The sequence below is a fragment of the Stegastes partitus genome, unplaced genomic scaffold, assembly GCF_000690725.1.
Source record: "Stegastes partitus isolate 25-593 unplaced genomic scaffold, Stegastes_partitus-1.0.2 Scaffold1122, whole genome shotgun sequence".
Classification (NCBI taxonomy): Eukaryota; Metazoa; Chordata; class Actinopteri; family Pomacentridae; genus Stegastes; species Stegastes partitus.
The window spans coordinates 54,748-80,947 of NW_007578853.1; the positions used below are offsets into that span (position 1 = coordinate 54,748).

Below are 26,200 nucleotides of genomic sequence, written 5' to 3' on the forward strand. Positions count from 1 at the left end.
TGAAATCATGAGGCCTTGGGGTAGAAACTGAGCACTGAATGATTGGAATGTTTATGCAGAAAATTAAGGATTATAAAATATGCATCTCTTTGGAGAATGATTGTGGTTTATAGATTTATGACAGATCTTGCTTAAGGGGGAATTTAAAGGCTGACTTTTAAGTTAGAAAAGAAGATTTATGTCCGAAAAGACTGGTCCATATCATATTGATCTAATGCATTTCACTAATCAATGACCAATCGATAAACTGTCACTATAATCTTCTTGGCTGTTCGGTGCAGAGTGATGTTTTTTATTGTTGCATGGCTCAAGAGATGTTGGTCGGTACAACATTTAAGTCCAACCTACAGATGAGGTTTAATCCTCCGAGCTTTGATGATCCCCCCGATCCTTGTCTTTTTGCACGAACACCAAAAAGTTTTCCTCCACGGTGGTTCTTTGTTGATATTTCTGCATCTATTTGATCTGTTTCCAAAATTTCCTTCCGGCATTCTTGGTTCACAGACGATCTGCCCCGATGACTTTAGCGAGCCACTGACCTTTTGTCTAATGTCTTCTTGAGGTTCATTTGATTTTAAGTGAAATATCTCAGCAAATGTTAGGTAGATGCTACGATTATGTTTGCTTTGTATCAGCATGTAACACTGTCAGTGAGTTAGCATTTAGGTCAAGGCCCTACTGTGATCAAGACGTCTTCTTAAAGATTATCTAAACTTTTCCTGTGAGAACTGAAACAGGAAAAAAAAAGTAATAAAAGAAGCACAATCTTTCTGTGTCAGTAAAGTTTAGCTGAATATCAATTTGTCAATGTTGAAAATTCACAGATATTCAGCCTGTACAGTGTGATCTTTATTCTCTTTTATGCAAAAGAAAAAGTAACTTTGTCAACCATCCACTGGAGTGATGTTTCTGCGCTGACTGCCATGCGAGTGCTCGAAAGTCAAATAATGCCTTTGAGGTTTTTATATTATTTTCTGAAGATGACACAATACTTTTTTTTTTGTGCAAGTTGAAGTGTCTATTCCACCACAGGCCATCATGAACTGATAATAAAGACAAGTGTTCGGCGCCAAAGCTTTCATTACCCGAGCTCACGGAATTGCTGTATCGCTACAGAATGTGTGAGAAGACATTTGGTGGTCGAATGCATGTTATTACTTTCAATATCCCTTTTATGAACTCCTAATCTATCCTGCAATTTTCCAGTGAGGTCAAACCACACCCAAGGCACGTTTGTTTTTTTCTCGGAGACCCTCGGTTCTTTGTGGTCCTGCTTTGCTTTGTGGCCTGACATTATTAGCGCTGTTTGTCACATGCAAAGCTTTAATTAGAGCCCAGCTATCAGGGACAGTAATTAAACACAAAGAGACCTCGGTTTGAAGAAGAAAGGAAGGAGACAAATAAGGCTGTCTCTCCTTTTGGCTTTGTGTCAAAATAATAAAAAAAAAACAATGGCATGAATATGATAAAAAAATAAATAAAAAAAAACAAGCGAGGAAGGGATGTGATAGCACACAAAAGGTGTCAGGTTGTGTTTTGGCGATGAGGCATATTCATTTGTGTTTCTAGTTGAAAGGCAGCGGTGATAAGGAGGCTTAAAACAATGCAGGCGGGAAGAATGGGATGGACAAAGCAGAGGAGAAAGGAGGAGGCAGGCAGTCAGATAAAAAGAATTACAGATACAGACAGAGATGGGGAGAGAGAGAGACAGGAGGCTGACCCAGATGAAGAGATCGAACCGAGTAGTTTTGGTCCGGATCATTACGGCATTATGAATAAAAAATCACCGCGCTGATCTAAGTTGTTGTGACTGGACTCTGCGGTAAACAACAAGCTTTCAAGTGCGTCTTGACTGACTTGTCTTTCATGTTTTTGGAGCACAGTAAATACCATGTCAGCCTGGCAGTCATTTTGTATCAGATATGCTGTAAGTATGAGCTCCCGCCGGGGGAAAAAGCAGCCTCACGGTAATCACAAGCACGACACAGTAATTTATTGTGCTCTCTGAAAATCTTCTTAAATTGCAGAAGGTTTTCCTCGAGACTTTACGGTACATTCCCTTAAAGCCTAATAAAAAAAACGAAGAAAAAAACCCACAAGATTACGGCGGCTTGTGTCGCTACATCGTGATACCAGCCTTGGAGGTGTCTTCAAAGAGTGAGAATGGAAGCAATTCCGAATCGGGATGAAAGAAGCCGAATGAGAATCTGTGTCAGCGTAAGCACAGCGTTATGATCAATGTCCAAATCGGATAAATAATTCAGTTTGCTTGCCTCTTTTCTTCATAAAATGCCATGAACTAACCGTTCAGACACGTGCTCTTTGCGCGGCATGTAAATCAGTGAACTCAATCTGCTTTAAAGCTGAACACACAACAAAAGATTAATGAAGGACTTTCATAATTATACAAATGAAAAGGGGCTGTTTTTGCACTGTAGAGAAGTTGTAAATAGCTTCTTTTTTTTCTTCATGTTTTTACTCACAAAAGAATGCTACAACAATGCCGGGGCAAAATCAGGTTGAAGGCCTGTGGCGGAGGAATTGAATTGTCAATATCAATTTAGTGGAGCAGTTTGAGGAGAGAACTCCGAGCTGTTTGGGGTGTGGCACGACAGAAATGAGATGACTAGAAGGCTAACTGAGATGTGCAGAGCGACAGGTGATGAAAAGGAAGAGGAGGAGGAGGAGGAAGAGGAAGAGGAGGAGAACTGGCTATTAAGGATGGGTCACTTTAGCAGAGGCATCCAAAGCTGGCTCCTGTTACTCCTGGGTTGCACCATGCCGTTGCTTCATTTCTTCCAACAGGTTCTATTCTCTTCATCTGCCTGAGACAACCCCAAAAGCACAAAGACAGATTCATTTGGAGAGAGAGAGAGAGAGAGAGTACTGAAGAAGTGTCTGTTTCTCAGCTGTTACTGTGGATCCGCTGTCATTCATGTCTTGGCTAGATTACTTTTCCCTGGGAGGGAATCAAAACTTTGGAAACAAATTAAAAGAGTGGGTGCTGTGGTGATGAGATACATAATATTTTATGCTGGATTAGAGCCTAATCCATGGTTAATCCCCTGAGAAAGGTAAATAGCTAAATGTCAGCTAGTATCCTGTTAAAACATGCAAATTACAACAGGCCTTCTCTGTCTTCCACTTAGCCCATCTCTCCGTTCTCACCCCTATATAACTACAGCTATTAGAATTTTTATTGTTTCATTATATACCTCAAAGTTGAAATAATAGAGCTGCGGCTGCAAGCTGACAAACCTTGTAAACAATGACAGAAACCCCAAAGAGAGGCCGCGTGGCTTTCATACTGTTGGCGATTTGCATTTTTATTGGTGCATCGTATGCTAATGTCTGAACGGAAGAGCTGCAGCTTCTTCTCGTACGAGGCTGAAAGAGCATGAAAAGTCTGGTTTCATTTGAAAAGTCAAAAATATATTTTTCTTGGCTTTATTAAGACTTAATGAAATAATCACGGCATTTAATGGATTTATTACTGTGATGCATTACCTTGAAGGGATTGGGTAGCACGGGTATTAGAGTCATACCTTTTTATTTATTTATTTATTTTACAGTGCTTTTAGAAACGAGACCGACGCTCAATTAATTCCAAACCATCTGGGGATATGTGAACTGTATTACAATTTTCTGCCTACTCTTAATCATTTTGTCATTATAGCTATTAATGTTAATGCTCCCCCCCCGCCTTCCTCTCTGTCTCTGTCTGTGTTCTATAGGCGTTCTCTGAGACGGAGCACTTCCTCGTCTGCGTTGCGAAGACGTCCGATCGTCGGGGGCCATGAGTAGCTGCTGGGGCGACAGTCTCCAAACTCATTCGACGTGGAACACCTAAAATGGGGACAGGACTTGCTGCCATGCTGCAAGCTCAACTCTAATTACCGAGAAGAAGCCCTTCCGTTCACCTTTCTCTCTCTACTTAGATTTGGCCTGCTGACCTGCAGCACCTTCCAGCGTTGAATTTGAACTGCTGCTGCTCTCTACCTTCCTCCCTTCGACTCCTCTTCTCTTTCCTCCTTTTTTTTTCCACTGAGGGACCCTCCTAATCCTAAACCATGGCCAGCAGACTCCGTTTGTCCTCCCTGTCTCCCTCCCTGTGTCTCTCCCTCCTGCTTCCTGCTCTGTTGCTCCTCCGCCTGCCCGGTTCGGTGAAAGGGGACTGCTGGCTGATAGAGGGGGATAAAGGCTACGTTTGGCTGGCTATCTGCAGTCAGAACCAGCCTCCATATGAGACCATCCCCCAGCACATCAACAGCACGGTCAGTATGAGCCTATCTATGACTAGACCTTTTATACCACCACAGACACCTCTATTAAACTACATTCCTCTTTGCATCCGGAGCTGTGACAGTGTCAGCTGAAAAGCACGTGTCATCAGTTGGAGCAGGGGGAGTTTAATCATGACTCAGTGTAATGCTTATGGTGTATTGTAGATTATTCTTAGTGCAGGTTGTGATTGTGTGTTGGTGGCATTGGTAACTGTGACAATTACGGCAGTGCATGTGATGTAATCATTTTTACAAACTAAAAACATACATGGTGCATTCTTAGTCAAGTCACGAGATTATGTTTTTGTGCTAAAGACAATTCCAGCATGTTGGCTAATTGATGTGATGTTGTTATTAAACCACATAATTAAAATAAACACGTTAGGTCGGTTAAGCTGGTGCGACAGGACAGACGCATCAACCAACCTGCGGATATAAAAGAGCAATTGAATTGGAAAAGAAGAACCTTGGGGCTAAATGTCACCCTCCAAATAAATTACTGACTTTTTAAACTAAAAGTATTTCAGTTAACATAACCATCTGCAATTTGCAATGTAAATGATTGAAACAAGAAAACTTGATCGAAACACATTTAATCAAGGCACCCAATGGTAATGTTATGCACCTCCATTCCACTCCTCGTCCTAACATTTGCCTCTGCTAGATACCTCGGGAGGAATGTACAGCTGCTTGCAAACATGCTGTGATTAACCAAATGCAAATTTAGATCAAATGTATAATTGGGGAAATTACTCATTAGACAGCAAACTTCTAATTTGGGAGGTGCAATATGCTCTTGGCAGCTATTTTTGGCCAGAAGTTTAGGTCTTACTCTCTGGCTGCCAGAGGCTGCACTGCATCACCTGAATGTCATCTGCTCTCTCGTCTCCCCCTAGGTTCATGACCTGAGGCTGAATGAGAACAAACTTAAGGCAGTGCTCTTTATCTCCATGTACCGCTTCACAAACCTCACTGACCTCAATCTCACCAAGAACGAGATCAGCTACATCGAGGATGGGGCCTTTGCTGGGCAGGCCAACCTACAGGTCTGCTACCAAGAACAGAAACCTGTTTTTGTGGTTTTCTTTGTTTTCTTTACCTTTACTTGTTCTATTTTTCAGAATTTCTATACTGGAGAAATCTACAAGAAAACTAACAAAAGGCTCTTAAGAGTTTAGACGAGTTCATCCCCGTTTCCAATATTTCTCTCCATGAGACTTTTGGACAAATTATTTTCTGGCTGTGTTAAATTTCTGTGATATTGTTGTTATAAACATCTTGTGAAACACACACAAACATTATTATTATTATTTTTATTTTTATTTTTTTAATTGTGCTCATTCATTCATACAAGCATGTTTCAAAAATGAGTGCAGCCTTTTTGATATAAATTGCATTTAGGGTGCCGTGCTAAAAGAAGTTTTCATGGAAAAAGCATCTCCCAAACCCTGTACTGTGTAATTTAGTTGTCCTGTGCTGTGTTGATTTTCATATTTATTATTATTGAGTTTGGTGAAAATACTGAATATTTAAATTTTGGTTATTATAACGAGCTACAAAGTTTTGAAACACGGATACATGTCCTAGGTTTATATTCTGAAATCACTGGGACAAAACAGGTCTCCCAAACCATTAACAGTCAGTGTACTTCCTGTTCTATTAAAATTTAATGGGGGTTTTTCCATTTCTGTGTCAGGTTCTCCAGCTGGGCTACAACAAGCTGACCAACCTGACTGAGGGCATGTTGAGAGGACTGGGTCGAATGCAGTGCCTCTTCTTGCAACACAACCTCATTGAGGTCATTGCCACCAATGCCTTCTGGGAGTGCCCCAACCTCAGCAGCCTGGACTTATCTTCCAATAAGTTAGCCCGTCTTGACCCGTCTACCTTCACTGTCCTCAGCAGACTGATGGTATGTGAACTGGCAGGAAACCCGTTCCACTGTGGCTGTGACCTCTATAGTTTTCTGACCTGGCTGGAGGAGTTTAATAATGTCACCCACACCTACGACCGCCTCCAGTGTGAAACCCCTACAGAAATGACTGGTTACCCACTCTTGAGCCAAGTGCCTGGACATGGAAGAAATGCTCGTTACATTCTTTTTTCTGTCTGTCGTGATGGTGTGATAATTCCAGGGATGACCTCCCAGATGCCAGATCAAGATGGCTCAGGGATGGGTTTGGACAACCCAGATCAAGGTCTGTATCACCAGCCAACGATATCATCCACTGCTGACCCCAACTATAACCATCAGATTTCTATGAATCTTCAAACGGTCTCCTTCTACACTGCTTCTCTAAAGGTGCAGATCCCTAAACCCTACAGTAAGATGTACATCCTCTCCCAGTACAACCACACTTATGTTGCCGACATCATGCCCCTCAAAAAAAAGAGTGAGACCATAACTTTGGACAAGCTGAAACCACACACCAACTACACTTTCTGTGTGGCTTCTGCGAGCAAATCTCAGCGCTACAACCATACCTGTCTGTCTTTTACCACACGAGCTATGGGGCCAGAGGACCAGCGTACCAACCCATCCACAACTACCCACTACATCATGACCATCCTAGGATGTCTGTTTGGCATGGTCATTGTGCTTGGATTTGTCTATTACTGTCTCAGGCGGCGACGTATCCAGGAGGAAAAGGAAAAAGCTATAAGTGTGAAGAAAACCATTCTGGAGATGAGGTACAAATAGTTTTAAATGTTTGTTAAGGAAAATCTTAGGTGCCCTTATTACAAACTTTTCCTATGCATCTGTAGTGGTTTATCCACAACAGAAATGACAGGCTACTACATGTGTCTTTTGGGAGTAATTGATGTCTTTGGAACAATTGTTGTTATCGACTTCAGTTAGTCAATTAGCTGTTTTATTTGTTTTGCCACACTGCTTTGTTTTCATGTGAATTTGATGTGAAAATTTTAATTTATTGTAACTACAAGCTATAATCTAACAAAAAAAATCTCAATGATACTCTTTATTGAAGCTTTGGGCCAAGCGATTTTTCCAACTTTTTGGGGCTTTAATTAAAACTGCTTCTGTTTCCTTATGGGATCACTAAGGGGATATAGCAAAACCAACTTTTAAAAAAAGTACACAATATCACATCAGATAATAAACCAAGGTGTGCTGTGCATTCTAAAGTGAATCTTTCCCTCTTTAGGTATGGCCCAGAGGCGGCTGCAGCAGTAGCTAATGACCCAGGTGCCATGCAGCGTCTCCAGGAGCAGGCTCACCACCAGCACCACCATTCAGGAGCAGGAGGCAAGCTGCCACAATCTGCCTCCTCTAGCACAGGCATGCTCCATGGCTCAGCCAACACCAGCTCGTCTCGCCTCTCTACGTTGCCACAAGTGGAAAAAATGGCCACTGCCTTCTCTGAGGCAATGGGCGGCAAGGGCAACTACATGGATGTGAGGACGACAGGAGTGGCAGGAGAAGGCAGGGAGGGAGTGGTGACAGCTGGAGGAACAGTGGTTGGAGGGGAAGTAGTTGTGGATATGCGAGGTGGGGCTGAGAATGGGACAGAGGCCGGGGAGGATTCAGATGACGATGGCCGTGGCTCAGCATCAGAGATCTCTACCATTGCCAAGGAGGTGGACAAGGTGAACCAGATCATCAACAACTGCATTGATGCCCTGAAGCTAGATGCATCAGCTAATGTCGTGACCACAGTTGACAATGCCAACTCTTTGTCCACTGCCCAGCCTCCTTGTATCGCGTCCCTTCCTCGCAACCTCCTGCCCCTCTCCCCAGGCCACCCTGGAGATCAGATCATGGCCTCCTCTCCAAAGGTGCATCCAAAGTCTCACCCTCAGCCTCACCCTCAGCCTCACCCTCAGCCTCAGCCCCATCCTCAGCCCCATCCTCAGCCACATCCTCAGGCACATCCCCAGTCACATCCCCAGTCACATCCTCAGTCACATCCTCAGCCTCATCCACAGCTACATCAACAGCCTCATCCACCCTCTATGGCGCCGGTGCCCCTGGTCATGCCCTTGTCTGAGCGGCCTGGCATCAGTGGTGGTGGATTTCTCTCCCCTCCTTATCGTGACCCACCCCCAGCAAATGCAGTGCGGCCCCTTCAGAGGCAGCTGAGTGCTGACACTGCTGTGGTGAAAAACCGTTGTGGTGCCCCCGCTGCAGGATCTGTCAAGAACACAAGAGTGTACAGTGTGGATATCCCTGAGCAGCGCAGTGATCCTCCCAAGTACCCAACTGAAAAGAGCAGCCCTGCAGGTTGTGGTGGAGGGGTTGGAAGTGGAGGAGGTGGTGGAGTAGGAGGCTGCAACGGGAATGGAATGGGAAACATAAATGGTGGTGGTGTGAGTTTGAATGGGGGCGGAATGGGGTGTAATAACGGGAGTGGAGGTGGAGGAGGAGTGGTTGGCCCTGGACAGCAGCAGCAGCAGCACCACTTGGAGGTTCAGCCAGACTACCACAGCTCTGAGCACCGCCACTCCTTCCCCGCACTCTATTATGAAGGCGGCAATGAATCACCTTCACCGGCCCAAAAGGCCTCATTTCTCAAGCCACTGGGGCGCACCAAGAGGGATGCCACAGCCACCTACTCCCAGCTCTCACCTTCTCGTCACCACAACTACAACTCTGGTTACTCCTCCAGTCCAGAGTACTCATCTGAGAGCACACTGCGAATCTGGGAGCGATTCCGACCTTACAAGAAAAGCCCCAGAGAGGAAGCATCCTATATAGCAGCAGGCCATGCCCTGCGTAAGAAGGTGCAGTTTGCCAAGGACGAGGACCTTCATGATATTTTGGACTACTGGAAGGGTGTCTCTGCCCAGCAGAAGCTGTGAGCTGAAGAATCAAAATCCAATGCCCTAAGGGAGATTGTGGGGTGAATGCCAACAGCAGACTAATAAGGGGATAGATGTTAATGTAGCAAGACAGTATCATGATGTTTCCTCAGAGAGTTCTAGTGACATGGGTCATTCAGCCGCTGGATCCACAGTTGAAGAGGTATTCTCTCTGGGTGATTTTTAAAAATTGATTATGTGACAATTCATTGACATTTTAAGAGGTTGTTTCCAGGGTTGGCTTTTTTCACCACAATACTTAGTGATAATAAACAAGAATCAAGCTGTTCACCAGACTGCCTCATACTGGGCACTTTGGTCCTCGCAGGCTTCACAGACCCATTGACTCCCCTCTAATGAGCAAAGCGAAGGTGGTGACAAGCAAGTGTCTTCTACCTCATTATTGGCACAGTGTAGCTCAGCTATCTCACCAGAAACAGGACCCTTCAAGACTTAAGTCCTGTCCATCTTTTCTCTAATCCCATCAAACCACCATTCACGAAACAATCATTCCATAGCACCGCCAGCACCTGCTCTCCTATAGAAGCATCATTTAGGGTGGTAATGAGGGAGCAGGATGAGGAATTAGGTGCGTTTGTTTTAGAATAGCCTGAATCCCCCTCTTTGGGGGAAGACATTAAGTGATACTTATCAGACTAATTGTTCTTTCTGGCAATTAGCCATTGTAAGAGTAGGTCGGGGAGGCTGTGTGTTGAGCATGCTTATTGATTTGAAACGCCTAACTACATATGTTCAGTGGTGTGTGGACATGTAAATACAGTTTGTGCATGCTGATGTGAATGATTACATGTGGGCGGGAGAGTAGGGCTGGGTTGTTGCTGAGGTGTTCTTTATTCTCAGGCTCCTTCATGGAAGCAAAGTGGATAGCTAATAGGTAATAACCCAGTGACGAAGGTGTGTGTGTGTGCGTGTGTGTGTGTGCACTCATGTGGATGTGTGGTTTTTCCAAGCCTGCCTGTCTATCTAGATAGTGTGAAGTCAACCCTTTTAAGACCTGCAGGCATTTTTGTCCTGTAGCCCATTTTTTATTTACAGGTGTAGCATATTTCTTTTGATAAGGGAAGCTACGAGTTGGAAAATTTACATTTCAATAGTGTGACTCATGCTGAAATTACATTAGGGTGGGTTATGCAGGTTGGCAAGACAGGTGTTAGCTCTTATATTAAAGAACCCGGTAATCACATTTAGGAATAGAGGCAGATTGAGAGTAGGTTAGAGGTTTGCTGTAGCTGCATCTCATTTTAAACCTGCCGGTGTTAAGGAGACGAGATAAGGTAGTGTGTTTTCAGCTGTAGATGTATCAGCTCAAGGCGAGGCTGCATAGAAACTAAAAGAAAAATGTCAAATGCTCCCTGCAGTACACAGTGAGATATAATGAACGGTAAGCGGAGTGAGAGCCCCGTGGATATGTTCTGCCTCAGACTGGATGACTCCCCACTCAGTGTATATGACCCTGTTGTGCTCTGGGTGGTAGCTGGTTTAGCTTGCTATGGACCAAAGTGCCCTTGGGAGGAATGATTTTAAAGGTTTCTATTATATTTGCTTTACGTTTCCAATACGGATAAACAGAGCATAAGAAACAACAGAAAGCAACTGTCTTGGTATCATTCGGTGTAATTGTTGTTTAGGATTAGGGTTTAAATTTATGGGTGTTCAAATTTTTACACATGATGAACAGGAGCAAGGCTTGGTACTATTGCGGACCAAACAAGAGATGATGCAGATGTTTTCTCACTTTCATCACTGTGCAAAGCATCCTGTTCAACACAAATGCTGATAATTCTAACTTTATAATTTTTTATTCAAAACAATTGTTTTTCTTCCATATGAATTATCTTCACCCACATCCACTCTGTCAAAATATTATTTTAAGATGATCTTTTATTTATTTTTCTGCCCACTCTTCCTATCCTCAGCCTGACCTCTCGGTCTCTGCTGTGTTGCATCTCAATTGAAAAGTTATGAATTCCGTTTTAAAATGTAAAATTAATTCATTCCAATCCGTTTTTATTTTCTTTTTTTTTCTCTCTTCCCACCACCTCTGTCCAACCTAATGGGGTAAATTAATGAGTAATTTGCAGAGGTTGATGTTGCACCATTGTCTGAGGTCAGAAGAGCGTGCTGATATTATTAACTCTGCCAGACTGGGAGCCTGATTGAAATTAATGACAGCTGCCTTTGTTTGCCTGTCTTTCTTTCCGTCCCTACCTCCCTCATTTGATGCTTTACCACCTCTCTCTGTTTCCTCTAACTCTGGCTGCCAGGAATGGTCTTCAAACAAATGGTCTGAAAAACTCAAATCAGATTTACACTTTACCATGACTGTGCAGGTCAAGGTGAGCTAGTCTGGGATCTATCCTCCCGGGCATTATTCTTTCTCTTTTGAGTCTGATTGTTCAGGACTGGTCAGTCTGTAAGGCCCGGAAGGCATGAATTTCTATTTGATTTTCCACTGGGTTAGCCCTGATATCATCATTTTGACAGGGCTTGAATTCACCCGCTGTTCGAGGTGTGAGTTTGATGGGGAAAATAAGAGCGGTGGGTGGCATTTACTCTTTGACCTATAAAGATTTCTGTCTGCAGAATGGGCTCCATTCAAAAGGTCAGCCAGCAGGAAATAAATCTGTTGCGAGCAACAGAGGAAGACTGTCTTCATGTTCATAAGGAGTTAGCCTTATTGAACTTTTAATCTACACGTTACACTCTGTTTAATTATAATATTTCACTGCTAGAGGACTGTCCGACCAGACAGATACCTTGAGGGGTATATGAGAAAACATGTTTATCACTTACCGCAGTTTAATTACGCAATAATGAAAGAGTCAGCTTCTATTCTCCCATCTGTTTACGGTTTTTGCTTTTGATACTTCATTGTGTTTCATATTGAGTAACAGCTTTACCTCTGACCTTTCTGTGTCATCGGTGGCAACCAGTCCAATAGACCCACTAGCATTCACAATGGGACGTCAAAGGCATGTCATTTACTTTGCAATCTGATCAATAGAACTTAATTTGGGCAAGTCGGACCGCACAAAAACACAGTGCAAATTCCCTCAGGCGCTCAGTTGGATAGCGTCCATTTTTTTGTTTTGTTTTTATAAAGGGTCTAGTGTTCTATTTAAACCTTTTGTTCAAATTCCACTGGCAGCCCCCCTCCGCGTTAGGTCCAAGGAATCACCAATCAATTAGTTTTAGATTAGTACCACGGGCTATGCAGGGGTAGGAGCTTTTAAAAAGTAATGGCTTCATTTGGAAGAACAGGGGAAATTGAGCCAAGGCTACCTGCATACACCCTAAAGGCCTTTCTTTAGATGTAAGGAATAACATTAGCTCGCTTATTCATAAGCACACTGCGCCCCATTGCCATAATTTACACTTAGCAAGAACATTACTCATTTCTGTCCAGCAGTCCAGTGTTCTTTATGCTTTTTATGTAAGTCTATAAGCTTCCTCTTTCATTGACTTGTTCTCCAAACAGACTGCTCTGTTTGTGTAAAGGCACAGAATATAACACATTTCACTTTGAACAGTCCACGGTGGCCAAGCCTTGCTCCTCTTCCCGAGTTAACACACTTCCTTCGTGTCAACAGTATGTATTCATTATTTGCAGCAGTTATTTTTAGCCGACAGCAAGGTTTCTGATCTCCCTCCGTTACAATGTGGGAGCTCTGACTCCAGCCCTCGGGGGCCAGAATCAACAAGTTGAGACTGACGGATGTACAGATACTGTACCGTGGGGATTGCTTGTGTGTCTTCTCTCCAGTCTGCCCAATTAACTATGTTGATGAATCAATGCAAGGAAATCGCTGCCAGTCTTAGGCCTCCGGAAGAAAAAGAAAAAAAAAAGTGACAGGAAACAATTGAGATAGCACAACTTGTGACAGTCTCCGAGGAGTAGAGTCGGACCTTTTCTGTTCAGAAGTGTGAATCCCAGGAGTACATTGGAATTCGTAATCAGGCATGGTGTCTGCTGTGAGCAAAATAATAAAAACCACTCTCTGGGCCTTCTGGTTTTATTGCCCAGAAATGTAAGTTAATGTCAAGATTATAGTCATCGTGATTAACAGGTACTCTGGGAGGAACCGCTGTGGTGAATAGTCAAGAAGCTTTTTTTATTAATCCAAGAACCGGAGAGACGGTTTCTATATGCTTCGAGAAATTCATGGAGCTTTTACACCGTTCTAGACAATATTGCCGGCTGCCTCGGGGACTCGTTGCTACACAAGTTTGGTTTCTCATTTCGTTTTTGTAAGTTTTTGAAGTTCAGGCTTATTGAAAAACACAAATCAATAGTCAAGGAAAATCATGGAACAGCCGTCTTGATTGCCTCCCTTTAGAGTTGTAGTTGCACTCAATGTGAACCTTGGGCACCAAAACTGTGCACTCGAAAATGGTTCCCTGGGAATGGCAGCGAGGTCTCTTTGCTCCTGTTTAATTAAACTTTTGAATCTATACAATAAGGTCTGCAGTGGAAACATTGACTTTGTTCTAATGCTGTAAACATTAAGACGTTGTGGGGAGAGAGGCTGGCTTCTCACTTGTAGGCGTAAACCCAGAAGCATTCCTCTTCCCGTCCCCTTATGCCCCCTTCTTCCTCACCATTTACAAGTTAATGGACCACAAAAAAACCTGTGCTGTGAATATAACTTTTTTTGTCACTTCTCCTGCAGTACAGAAAATGGGAGTCTCGGGACAGAAGTCATGCGATAAAGGGAGTTCAACAAAACATCCCAAGGATTTAATCTCTAATCTTGCCCTGGCACATTTATCTCCCCTTACAAAATTGTGCATTCTGCTAAACAGAGTAATATATTTATGTTGTAAACATGTAAAATATAATACATTTTTACATCAGATACATTTCAGAAGCTGCAGTTTGGTGCAATTTGGAGATAAAAAAGTATTTTTGTGCTCAAGTGTGGGATGGTGGGGCGGTCCTGCTTTCTGCTATAGAGCTACACAGTGCCAGGCTTAATCTAGTGCTCATTAAAGTAACGACATTCAGAACTTTTTATTGCATCCTGTTCCACTTGGAGTAGCATTTCCTAACTATTCTATAGTTTCTCAAGCTGATTTCTGACCTAAAGCAAAGTTAATCCAAATATGGTGCACGGCCAGTAGGAGCTTCACATTTTAATGGCATTTCAGTACCATGTGCATTTCACTACTAATGCAGAGTCTGAATTAAACAAACATGTATGCAGAGCTGTTGTGCTTGGAGGTAGACTTCTCATGGTTTGTCATGAATCTTGACAGACAGAGCCAAAGGTCTGGGAGTCTTGTCTCGAAGGCAGATCTCCATCTCAGACTATGAAGAATCTGGACTGAAAGACCCTCAACCTGTCATGGCCACAATCAGAATCTTAATCACATAAGTCGTTTGATTTAAGAGGAGTTGCTGAAGGCAGTAGTTAGATGTTGAAAAACTACTGCTTAGAGGCTCTGTTCAGAGCACAAGCAGCTTCCTTTCAAGAAGCACAGATTTTGTCCAGCTAAGTTTCAATTTTTAAGGCAGGGAAAGAAAATAGATAGCGGCTGAATATGATGAAGAATGTGTATTTTTAACTGGAAAAATAGAAACGGCTGTGAGTAAATGACCTTCTCAGTGCAGTTTGGTTGAGGTTTGGCAGGTTTAAGAGCCAAACTAACTATAGGGTTGTTAACTGGCGTTTCATTCTGTTATATTCGGGAATTAATTCGCATTTCATCCCGCTGCCAAATAAAAATGCAGCTCTACTTCATTTTTATATTTGACGATTAGCTCGTTTGACATCCCAGAAACCTTTTTCACAGCCAAGAAAATGTGATTAGTTTTTGGTAAAGAAAAGCAATTAAGATAATGTATAAGTCATTTGTAAAGAATTTCTTAATACCACATAGACCTTCTTATACATTTCTGAACTGGATTTGACAGAAAAGCAGTCCGTAACATGCGTCCTACAGCTATCACCATATGCATTGTTCACATTCTTTTTCTATTAATAAGATAAGATGCTTGGAGTGTTGCACCACCTTGGCAGAGATGTGAGCTAATGGAGTGCGTTCCAGACTTTAATTTAGATCTTAAGCACTGCAAAACTGTTTTGCTCTTTGGCTCTGTCTAAAGAATATTTTGTCCCTCCAGAGGCGCTCTGTGACATTTGTTTTTAATTGTAAGCTACACAGCAAATTCAGCCCTTTATTCCTACATGCTTCCAGACCACCTGAGCTGACCTCGCCCCCTGTTACCTGCACTGGCTCTACAGAGGAAGCAGGACCGGGATCTAAACGCACACAGTGCCGTCTGTCTGCTGTTGAGGTTGAGTTGTCGATGCGTTGATTCGTTTGCGGGTCGACGTGATCCATTGATATTTTTGAGTCAACCAAATGAGAAAGACTGACCGAGGAAGTTCCCTTGTGAAACGAACACACAACAAAAGCGGAGGAGTTTCTACCGGTGGCCAACTGTGACAAACACACACACAAACACACACAGACACTAATGTAGAGAATCAATGAATATACTGTACGTGTTTGAATAGTTTAGAGTTACACTTTATGGACATGAAATGTAAGAACACACACACACACACACACACACCATATACCTTCCCACACATAAATGAGTATACATAGCACACATTAAGACACACAAACACCTTCCCACACATGCACACAACATACCATATTGACACCTGCCTACACAAAATATGGACTGAATATTTCTATCCACGTTTACAGACACAAATGGTCTTACAAGTGCCAAAACGGCGAGTTTTATGTGCAGGCAGAATGGAACCAAACATCTGTAGAAATGAACTCAGTGTCTTTACAGGCCTGACAGCCTAAGTGTCTTATTTTTGTTGTCGATGTTATGTATTTACATCTGTATAATTTATGTGTTCCTTTTCTCAACTGTTCGTACTTTTAGTGTTACGGTTCTCGTGTTCTCTTTTCAATCTGTTATCCCTGTGTGGAATGAAAACTGCTGATTGTGAATGTCATATTTGGAGTTCTCATGGGTCCTTCTGATCTGTCTCACTTTGACGTTACGACTCAAAGCGCTCACGTATGTCCAATACATACATATATATTAGAATTTTCCCCAAAGTGCAGAAGCTGATTCCTTCGCAGACACCTGACGTGATTCGATACACAGATTAACTGAGAGCACAATTTGTAATCAATTAATATAAGCAGATTTGTATGTAAATGTTTGGGATTAGCTTCCGCTTCTGGCTAGGGAAGGTTTTAAGGTTTTGTAGATTTCTCGTCTTCAGCTCAGATACCGGCACATCCAGCCTCACACACACCCACACACACACACACACACACACACACGTCCAGAGAGCTGTGTTGAAGAGCTGATAATATGCCTTTCACACTGAAGCTGTTGTCACCACTGGCCTTTTCAAGGACCTTGTTTCTCGGTCGCTCTTTCGGAGAGGCAGAGAGAGAAAAAAAAACAGCAGGAGAGTCTGAATATGTCCTTTTGGAAAATTGAACTGGCACTGCTGCTGGAATTAGTATTATCCTGTGGATGGACACTGCTGTGCAGAAATTTTAGGCACTAAAAGTCATCAGAGAATACTTTCAAAACTAATGCCATCACTCGTTTTTTTCCTCATTATTATCAAAATACCTAACGAGAAGAGCTGAATCTTGTCAATATGTAATGAGTGACCACCGTTCTCCCTTAAACCAACACACTTGCACAAAGATCTTCAGGAAGGTTGTTCCAAGTATCTTGGAGAATTTCCCACATTTGCTCTGTTGATTAAGACTGTCATCTTTTCTGTCATGTAATCACAAAATGTTTTGCAACACTCCCTGTTTTGCTGCTGAAGATATTTCTTTATGACTCTGGTGTACTTTGGGAACCACTCAGATGCCTCCTTGATGGTTCTGTGTGCTGGAAAAGAATCTAGACATCTAAAGTGCCTAGAACTTTTGCAAAGTAATGCATGTGTGTGTGTTGTGCCTCAGCGACGGTATGCACATGTGTGTTCGTCTGCCCTCAAACAGCCTGTTGTGTCTGACAGTGAAATTTTGCATGTGTGCATTCTCAACATGAGGCTGGGCGGCATTCGTAAGGGTGTGATCGTGTGTGTGTGAGAGAATATGTGTGTTGAGGGATTTTTGTTATGAAGGTCCGTTCTGTCGAGGGAGTGACAGCTGAGGCTGGGTATCTGAAGCATTTTTAATTAATCTGCCTTTCATTCTGCAGGGCTCTCCAATAAGGCTGTGCTCATTCACTCGTTTGCTGTCACTCACACTCACACACACACACACAAATGTGCGCAGGCTCTCTCGCTCTGTCACACCAGCATAGATTGTAATTGCACGCTGCCCAAGCCGTGCACGCTTATTCATTCACATGTGTGCGCTCAGAGTGCAAACAATCAGGCGTACACATGTCACACATGTCTCACACAAGCACTGACTCTTGTCTATGGCACTATAATTACACACTTACTCATGCGTGCTCCACACACAGTTAGACACAACTAATCCTCCTCTACACATCGCTGCCATCTTTTCATACTGTTCGCTGAGAGAAGTCGCTTTCCTGCCCTTCTGCACCACTTCCACTCTGACCCTCCTGCCCTTTGCTGCCTGATTAGTATCAGCGCAGCAGGTTCGCTATTACTCTCACAACTAGGGTGGCTTGTTAGTTGCCCTAACTCTTGCTCTGCAGCAGGGGGGCAGGGGCAAAAAAAATAAATAATGTTGGACCACACTCAGAGCTGGGTTAAGTAAAGGGGAGGCTTTGAATTTCATGGCTGTATCGCAGCTATTTTAGCTTCAGTGAGTCAGGAGAGGAAGCGGTAGAGGGGAGATACAGAGAGGGAGGAGACGCTCGCCACTGAAAAAGAAAAGAAGGCGACAGAATGTATTGAGAAATGAAGCTTATCTAACACCTCACGGCTCTGACTCAAGTCCACAAAGTAAACTGTAGCACCTCGAAGCCTACGCCACCAGATGTTCATCTTAATCTCCCGCTGTTAAATCCCTTTGTGTAAATGACCTTGATACACGGTGCTGCGAAAGAGAGGCAGGATTATACATAAGGAGTCTGAAGTTGGACCGTCTAGATGGAAACTGACTGTCAAACATATTCCTGAGCAAGACACTGAAGCTGAAAACATCTATGTTGCACCTGCATTTTAAGGATAAGGCTTACGTTATTCCATATGTTAGCTGTCGGAAAAGGATTGAATATATAGGGCGGCTGTGGCTCAGGTGGTGGAGTGGGTTCTCCTTTGATCGTAAGGTTGGTGGTTCAATCTCCCGCCCCTCCACAGTCGAAGTGTCCTTGGGCAAGACACTGAACCCGAAGTTGCTCCCAATGGCAGGCAGCACTTTGCATGGCAGCTATGTGTGTGTGAATGTGTGTGTGAATGGATGAATGAGAAACACATTGTAAAGCGCTTTGGATAAAAGCACTATATAATTGCAGCCCATTTACCATTTTACCGTATACTTAACATAATGATATTGGATAGAAAAGCCTGATGTGTAACCACACAGCCAGGGTCAGCGCTGCGCAGCACGGCCCAGCCCCAAAGCCCCTATTAGCAATAATACAAAGGAGTTTATTATTGCTAATATGCCAGTTTAATTACTGCCCTTTACCACAAGCTGTTGAGTAAATTAAGCTCAGAGAGGTTTATTTTGATGTAGGTGCTACTTACAGCGTCTCCAGCATTTTAGATTTGAGTCCACTTACGGTGAAACAGGACATGATTTTCCTGTAGCGTAGTGGATGTGGCTTTTCTTTGACAGCTGGTTGGTTCTGACTAAAGGTCTTTATGCCCAACTCTGATTATCTGTCGATGATGTTTGGCAAAGGTTACAAATGTGTATGCAGATACTAAAGGGCAAAACTGCTTCATTCATTGGCACTTGTTCAATTGTATTTCAGCAAATCACAGCGCTTAGTATAACATCCTGACTCCACATTCACGGTAATCTGTCCCCTGGTGTTTTTTTTCTTTTCTTTAAATCTCAGTGTGATGTCTTTTATATTATTCTGGTTAAATAGCAACATTAAAAAGTTACAATTCACTGGTAAATCCCTGTTAGCCAGAGGGATATCCATGTGGTGGAAACTTCAGAGATATCCCAAAATACCAGCAACAAGGCAGCCATTATCCAACACCGGAGTCATTCTGTCCCAGCAGAATGAAGCGCGGCACATTAAAATATTAACAATAGTAGGAAACAGCAGCAGCACGCTGCCACTCGTTCCTTGTGCATCGCTTAAATAACAATTGCTTTGGCAATTACTAACTCCAGAACATGATCCGAGGGAAATGCGTTCATGCTTTCGGTTGCTCCCTGGGGCGAAAAAACACTGTAAATTTAATAACAGGCATTCGCATAGAGAGAGACGTGGAAGGCAGCTACAGACCAAGAAGTTCTCTGGGTCTGTGGTGTGTATGATATTTTAGGAATGGTGGTTTATTTTTCTTTGCGTTGACTATATGGGTATTCCTTGGATACCCTTGATTCTGCCACATATAGAGGGTATCATCTTATCACTTTATTTCTTGTTCTACTTTTTCTCATCATCTTTAAATAAGAGATGGGAAACCGTTTCACATAATTACCTTTTACACCCTCACAGAAATTTCCTCCACTTGTATCTACACATGATGCACTCATCAGCCACATTCATCATGTCGTTACGGTGCAGTGCTACCTTGGGTCCTGGCATTCATGTGGACGTTAGTTTGACATGTACCATCCACTTCAACATGACAACGGCCATAACTCAACGCCAGCAGCCTCCCCCAGCAAGACAATGTGCCCTGCCACGCTAAAAGAAAAAACAGACCAAAAAAAAAAAAACCCACTCAGGAACAGTTTGTGGAATGTAACAAAGAGCCCAGGGCGTTGATCCAACCTCAGAACTCCCCAGATCCCAATCCAATCGAGCATCTGTGGGATGGAAAAAGTCCAATCCACAATGGCCCCATCCAGCAACCCACAGGACCCAAAGGATCCATTGCCAGAATCCTGGTACAAGGTATCAGAAGACCCCTAGAGGGGTCAGTGTTTATGCCCCAGTGGGTCAGAGCTGTTTTGGCAACACAAGGACGACCTACAGAATATTAAGCAGGTGGTTTGAATGTTGTGGCAGATTGGTGTATGTAGATGGAAATGCTGATAACGACAGACAATCATCCTGAAACACAGAGTGTCCAGTTGAAGAATATGACTTTCTCTTGATTCAAAATGAGCTGCTGTCCTATTTGTGTGATAGAAATTTCCCTATATATATATTTTCCCCTGATATATTTTAGCCGAGGTGGTTGTTGTGATATCAATCGCTGTCATTTCATGAGCTGAGCCTGACATGTGTCAACACATCTTGTCTCAAGAATAATTTTGTTACTCGATATTGGTCTGGATATGGCAGTTGTTCCTGCTTGACCTTCGAGTTTCCCACTGAATGTTATAAAACTAATAATAATAATTTCCTCTGACTTTGAGGTCCACCTCGGGTATAAATATTTAGGAAACCTTGGTTGAGAACTTTGAGCCAAAATGTTGGCTCTTAAAACCCAAACCCTGACATTTACAGTAAATCCTTCAAATGTTTTGTTTTCTTTGCTGCCAAACTCTGCTTCAGCTAAAAAAAATAAAAAATCATAACATCTTATCTGTTGATTAGACCAGAGATATTTTACTTCTCCATCCCTCACAGCGCCATAGGTCAGTGGTTCAGTTTGATGTCAAGCCCAGCAATCGATTACAGGCAGCAGCAGTGGTTGCTGGGGGCGACGGGTGGAACAGTGAAGGTTGCTAGGTAGCAGATAAGAACACAGCCTCTCATTAATTGCCTTCCGCTGCTGTGGTACTGAAGATACAGGATAGCAGATATTGCTGCGGCATGCAGGCAGCAACTCTTGCACACACCCAAATACACATACAGCGTATGTATACCTGCAGGCACATCACATTTAATATTTTATGACCTTTCCACACCAGCATCTATCAAGTGAGCACAATAGATCAAATTAGAGATAGAGAGCATGAGACAGGATGACAACACTGGGGCGTTACATGCAGTAGATAGATTAAAGAAATGAAATAGAAATCCACCAAAGTAAAGAACCAGATATATTTTCATTGAGATGAAAACGTCCCAGTAGATTTTGCTTCCAGTGGGCCAAACGTTTCATGTGTCATCCCCCTGACCATAAACAAGACAAGCAGAGAAGACATCACATTCATCATGATTACATGGAGCATGCTTTAAAAAAGTCTTAGAATGGTAGAGGTTACATATGAGGTAAGCGGATGTGAGACGTACCTCTGTCCGTCTGGTGACCTGTCCAGACAGCCGTGAAAATGCTCGATCAAAATCTCAAAGAGGTAAACATCAAACGTTTCTTCCCCCCCGGGCAATCCTTTCATTTGGAAATCTGTTTTCGTGCGATGAAATGTGAACGTCATTACTTTTACACTCGAAGGCTAATTTGGACAATTTTCTAGAAAATTGCAGCCCCAAGGCAGTGAGGCATCATGTCCGGTCAGAGACATCATCTGCAGGCTCCTCTGACAACCAAGCAAGGAGCAGTTTGATTTGATAAGACAGTCTTTGTGTTTGTGTCCTGTGCTGACTTTCATCAAAGCTGCACTGTGGAAAACCGATGCAACACCACTACAGATTTTTTGCGTGTGCAGGACTCGGATTTACAAAGCTACCTCATTAAATAGGCATCAGTCTACATCTGTCTACCTGTATTATGTGAACGGCTGCCTGATTAAACAAGCACCTCTCTTGTTTTACAACCCTGTAATGTATAAACCTGCAGTACTACATACAGCACACTATACTGGCAGTTCTCTTCTGTGTAAACCATGGGGTAAAAGTGAAACATCTTTCATTTTAACCATCCTTCCGTATATGTTAAAGGTTCACATAGAAGCAGACTGTTTTCAAAGCTCGATTTGTTGTCCCTGCGTCTAGCTCTGCCTTAGCCTGACAACTAAACTGCTCTCTGGTTCCAACTTGTTGAAAATGAGTCATCGGTTCGTGACCCTTACGTTGCCGACTAAAGATGCAGTTGTCTCACACAGCCCAGTGTTGCTTTGTGGCCGGATAAAAGCTCAATAAAACCTTTTAGCTTGAGCTCAGAGGGAAGAAGTTAAACCCCCAAGACTAGTGTTCTTGGCTTACAGAGGGGGATAGCAGAGTGAACAAGGAGTGTGTGGGTGTTGTGTACCTACACACAAGCGCATGCACACAAGGTTTTGTTTGAGTGATGCTGTTAAATGCTGTTCTGCTTGTTGTCTTTCTGTTTGTCACACTGTCTCAGTTTCACCCGTTAATGTTTCAGAGTCAGTGATGCCAAGCTGTGCATTAGCTAAAGACTGAGATGCTAATAGTGGAATGCAATAGGGTCTAGGGTTTGGGATAAGGAGTTGAAAGAACAGATATGGACAAGAGGAAGAGACAGAAGAGAAGCATTTAGGTTTTAAATCTAAATGGACAAAGACGGAAAGAAAGTTGAGTGTAGGGGTTAGAGTACAGACGTTCAGCTGAAGGGAAGTTGAGTTTGAGATGAGGAGGGCAAGGAGAAAATCTGAAACCCAACAAAACTGAAAAGGGGGACGTGAAGAGTGATTCATCGAAGTATACCAGACGATTAAAGACAGGGCTATGCTTTTTTTTGGAATCGAACCGCGGCCGCTGTGTCGGGGATTAAAGCCCCTATACGCGGGTCGCCTGCCCTACCCACCCAGCTATCCGGGCGCCCCAAAGACAGGGTTATGCTTCAAGCTTTTTTCTTTGAACAAACGTGTTTTATCCAACTACGTCTCAAGATTGGTGTCGCAGGTAATCAAGACATGACCAAGACCAAGTATACCGAGACCAAGACAAGACTAAGACTGTGAGACCAACTCAAATCCAGACCAAGGCAGAGACCGACCAAGTCTAAAAGATAAACCGCCCAGTGCGAGTCCCACACTGCATAGCATACTAATAATACATTGTGAACCATGCAAAACATTGCGTTGCACCACCATTGCTAAATCTCTGCATAGGAGGTGAAGTGATCCCTGAAGAATTTTAGTACAGAGGCACACTAATGTTAGCTAGCTTAGCTACACTAAGGTTCCCCTTCTTCACGCTTCCTTTCCAAACGTTGGTAACCGTTTATCATGGTCCCAGACTTCTTTGTTAAGTGTTGCATTGCAGAATTTCCATATTTCTGTATATCTAGTTTTGGAATCTGTTTTGCAGAAGTATTTTTAAAGGCAGAAGGTTACTGACATCTCTTCGTAGACAGCCACATGCTTCCTCTCCTGCTGTTGTATTTGCTGTCTGGAAGTGTCTGTAAAGGGGGTCAGTGAGGGGTGACGACTGTTAACAGCAGCAAAGATGTCAAATTAAAAATTGGTCAAATTATTGGGTGCATGTGAAGCAGGAATTTTTACATCAAATCACCAATGATCACCTCAGTAAACAAATCACATCACGCACAGGCTTTTTAATGATAACCCTGCAGTATGGTCTTGACCAGTGTTGAAATAAATTCCAGATTTCCGTTGTCTGAGACTGAGGGAAGGCTTTTAAGAGTGGTCTTGAGAACAAGGCCAATCTCAAGTACTACAACACCACTAAAGACAACAGCAGCAGGTCAGAATGGATGCGCTTGAAGGCAGAATTTGAAACCTTCTGTTATACACATGGCCAGAGTAAATGCATTTTACAATTGAAGAAAATGATGAACACATTTGTAGACTTGGAGATTTCTTGATGCACAAAGTGACACGATCAGTCCCCGGTGATATGCGAGCGTACTTGTTGGCTTGTTCATTGAGCTACAAATGAATCCCAAAACTTTTATTTCCACGCCTAAGTTTGCTTGGAAAAGATCAAATAAGTAAAATTCAAAGAGAATCAACTTTTATATTTGTAGCTTAGATCAAGGAAAACAAACAGTCGATGTGTCGCATCTTGAAGGCAATGGGAAGGGAAGAAGGCGGTTGTGAATGTGATGGTGTTACAGGAATAAAGCGATAATAACAAGGGACTGGATGAGAGAGAGAGAGAGATGAAATGAGGACACAGACAGGAGGATGGTGAAAGAATTTATTGGAAGAACAGCTAAGCGTAAAAAGAGAGGGAGGGAGTCAAGTTGAAGAGTATGATTGCAAAGGAAGATACTATGAGTAGCATCAGACTCTAGGCTCCAAGCTTGGAAATCACTCTTGAAAGATAACGGTGGCAAGAAAAAAAGAGTGGAGGAGGAGGGGATGAGGCAAAGAAAATCAGAATGAGTGGAGGATAGTGAGAGATGAGAAGATCTGACTGATATTCTGTTGGATATCTGTGCCGAGAAGAACACAGGAACATGGAGGAAGCAGGTGAACAGAAGCGTATGGAAATCTGCATCCACAAAGACTTGCAATCCCGTTTCATGACTTCTGAACAAGAAGATAAGAGAGCACTGAAATCTGCAGCGTATGAAACTAAAGACAGAGGAAAAGGAGGATTGATGGATGGAAGGTAGAAGATTGAGAACATATTGGAGGATCTCGGTTTATTGGCCAGGCTGGGGAGCACGCCATGAACTTTAAATATTGTCAGACTGACTGTTTTTTTTTTCACTTGGCAGGTAGTTTCCCCTTCTGTCTATTTTCATTGCTGTTATTCCCCTTTGGATACCATGTAAGAGCAAAGCGATTGAAGCATTCAAGTAACTGTGACATTTTCATATAAATCAATGTCCATTTTGCTGCTGTCTAGCTACACAAAGGTTACGAAAGCCAGTTCTGTTTGAGTTTTATCTGGATAAATCTTCTGCAGAGCTCGACTTTTCTGGCAGCAGAAGATGAAGAAGAAGAGAGAAGAGCACAGAGAGAGCACAGAAAGTCTAACTTTGTTAACACAAACAATACACTCAGCTGATCGTTCGGTGGTTTCAGTGCAGCTGCATTCGGCTGTCACGTGGCCGTCGTCTATAGCACACGCACAATGTATGTCAGAGGCAAACGTCGTTGAGGTACAGCAGCTGAGACTGATCTTGTGAGCAAATGAGGTAGAAGTGCAGCTTCTCCGGAGCCTTATTGTGGATAGTGGTGTATTCTGAGAAGCCGACATAAAAGATGCGCCTCAAGACACTGCCAATACGCGTTGGCCTTTATGCCGTCGTAAGATACGTCTGCATCTGAAGAAACGCATCACTGATCATTTCTTTGAACGCATTCTCTCTGAAGCAAAGGCAGAAGCTGGAATGTCTTAAGGAGATTGTTCTGGATGACTCCCATCTAAGTCTCTGTCTCTTATCACCGTGTGCACAATGTTTGCTTCAGCGTGGCACAGTAATTCATTACTCAGTAACATGTTACAGCGCGGTGTTTACTTTACTCAGTAACAAGTGTGAGGGATTACAGTTTACAATCCAGTTAATACGCAGCAGTTTGTAATCCTCGTAACGCTCACTTTGGCATTTTGGGGATAGACTTGTTTGCTGTCTTAAGTGAGTTGGATGAAGAGAGCGGCGTGTGCAGCAGTGAGAATGGCTCGGTAGGTGTTCAGCGAGAAGAGGTGGTTGTTTTATAGCTTTTTGAACGAAGAGAACGGCATCTCGTAATAACTTAAAAGACAAGTAACATGAAATGAAGAGACAATTCATCTCTGTTGAAGCCAGAATGTCCACACTGAATTCGATACGGCATCTAAATTGTCAATATTTTCTGGTTTTCTTAGTCTGCTGTTAAAGCGAGTTGGCTATAAATAGCCTTTGGACTGTTGGCAGGATGAACAATAACTTGGACTCTTGAGAATACAGATGGACATTCGCCAATACTTTCTAACATTCTACAGCCTTAATGACTTATTGGTAGAAACAAAGCAAAATAAATACATTAATACACCGTGCATCTTCAAGTAGTGTTTAAGTATCTTGGAACAATGGAAATGAAAGATAATGAGCTGTTTGGTAGGCAAACCAAAGCGTTCCTTCACCCACTCATGGATGTATGAAGACTTTGAAAATACACATAAACTCATGCTTTTTAATAAGTTATCTGTTGATAATTGATGTTGCTGGAATGAAAGAAAAATCTCAGAT

General features: G+C 42.9%; 1 protein-coding gene across 1 annotated transcript; it reads left to right on the forward strand.

Annotated features, from left to right (window-relative positions):
- Nucleotides 1-4,070: 4,070 nt before the first annotated feature.
- On the forward strand, nt 4,071-9,104 carry LOC103368092 (protein phosphatase 1 regulatory subunit 29-like). Its single transcript, XM_008296346.1, has 4 exons — nt 4,071-4,274; nt 5,180-5,329; nt 5,980-6,974; nt 7,451-9,104. Exons 1-4 carry the CDS (start codon nt 4,071-4,073, stop codon nt 9,102-9,104), a joined length of 3,003 nt encoding a protein of 1,000 aa, XP_008294568.1.
- Nucleotides 9,105-26,200: the final 17,096 nt, after the last annotated feature.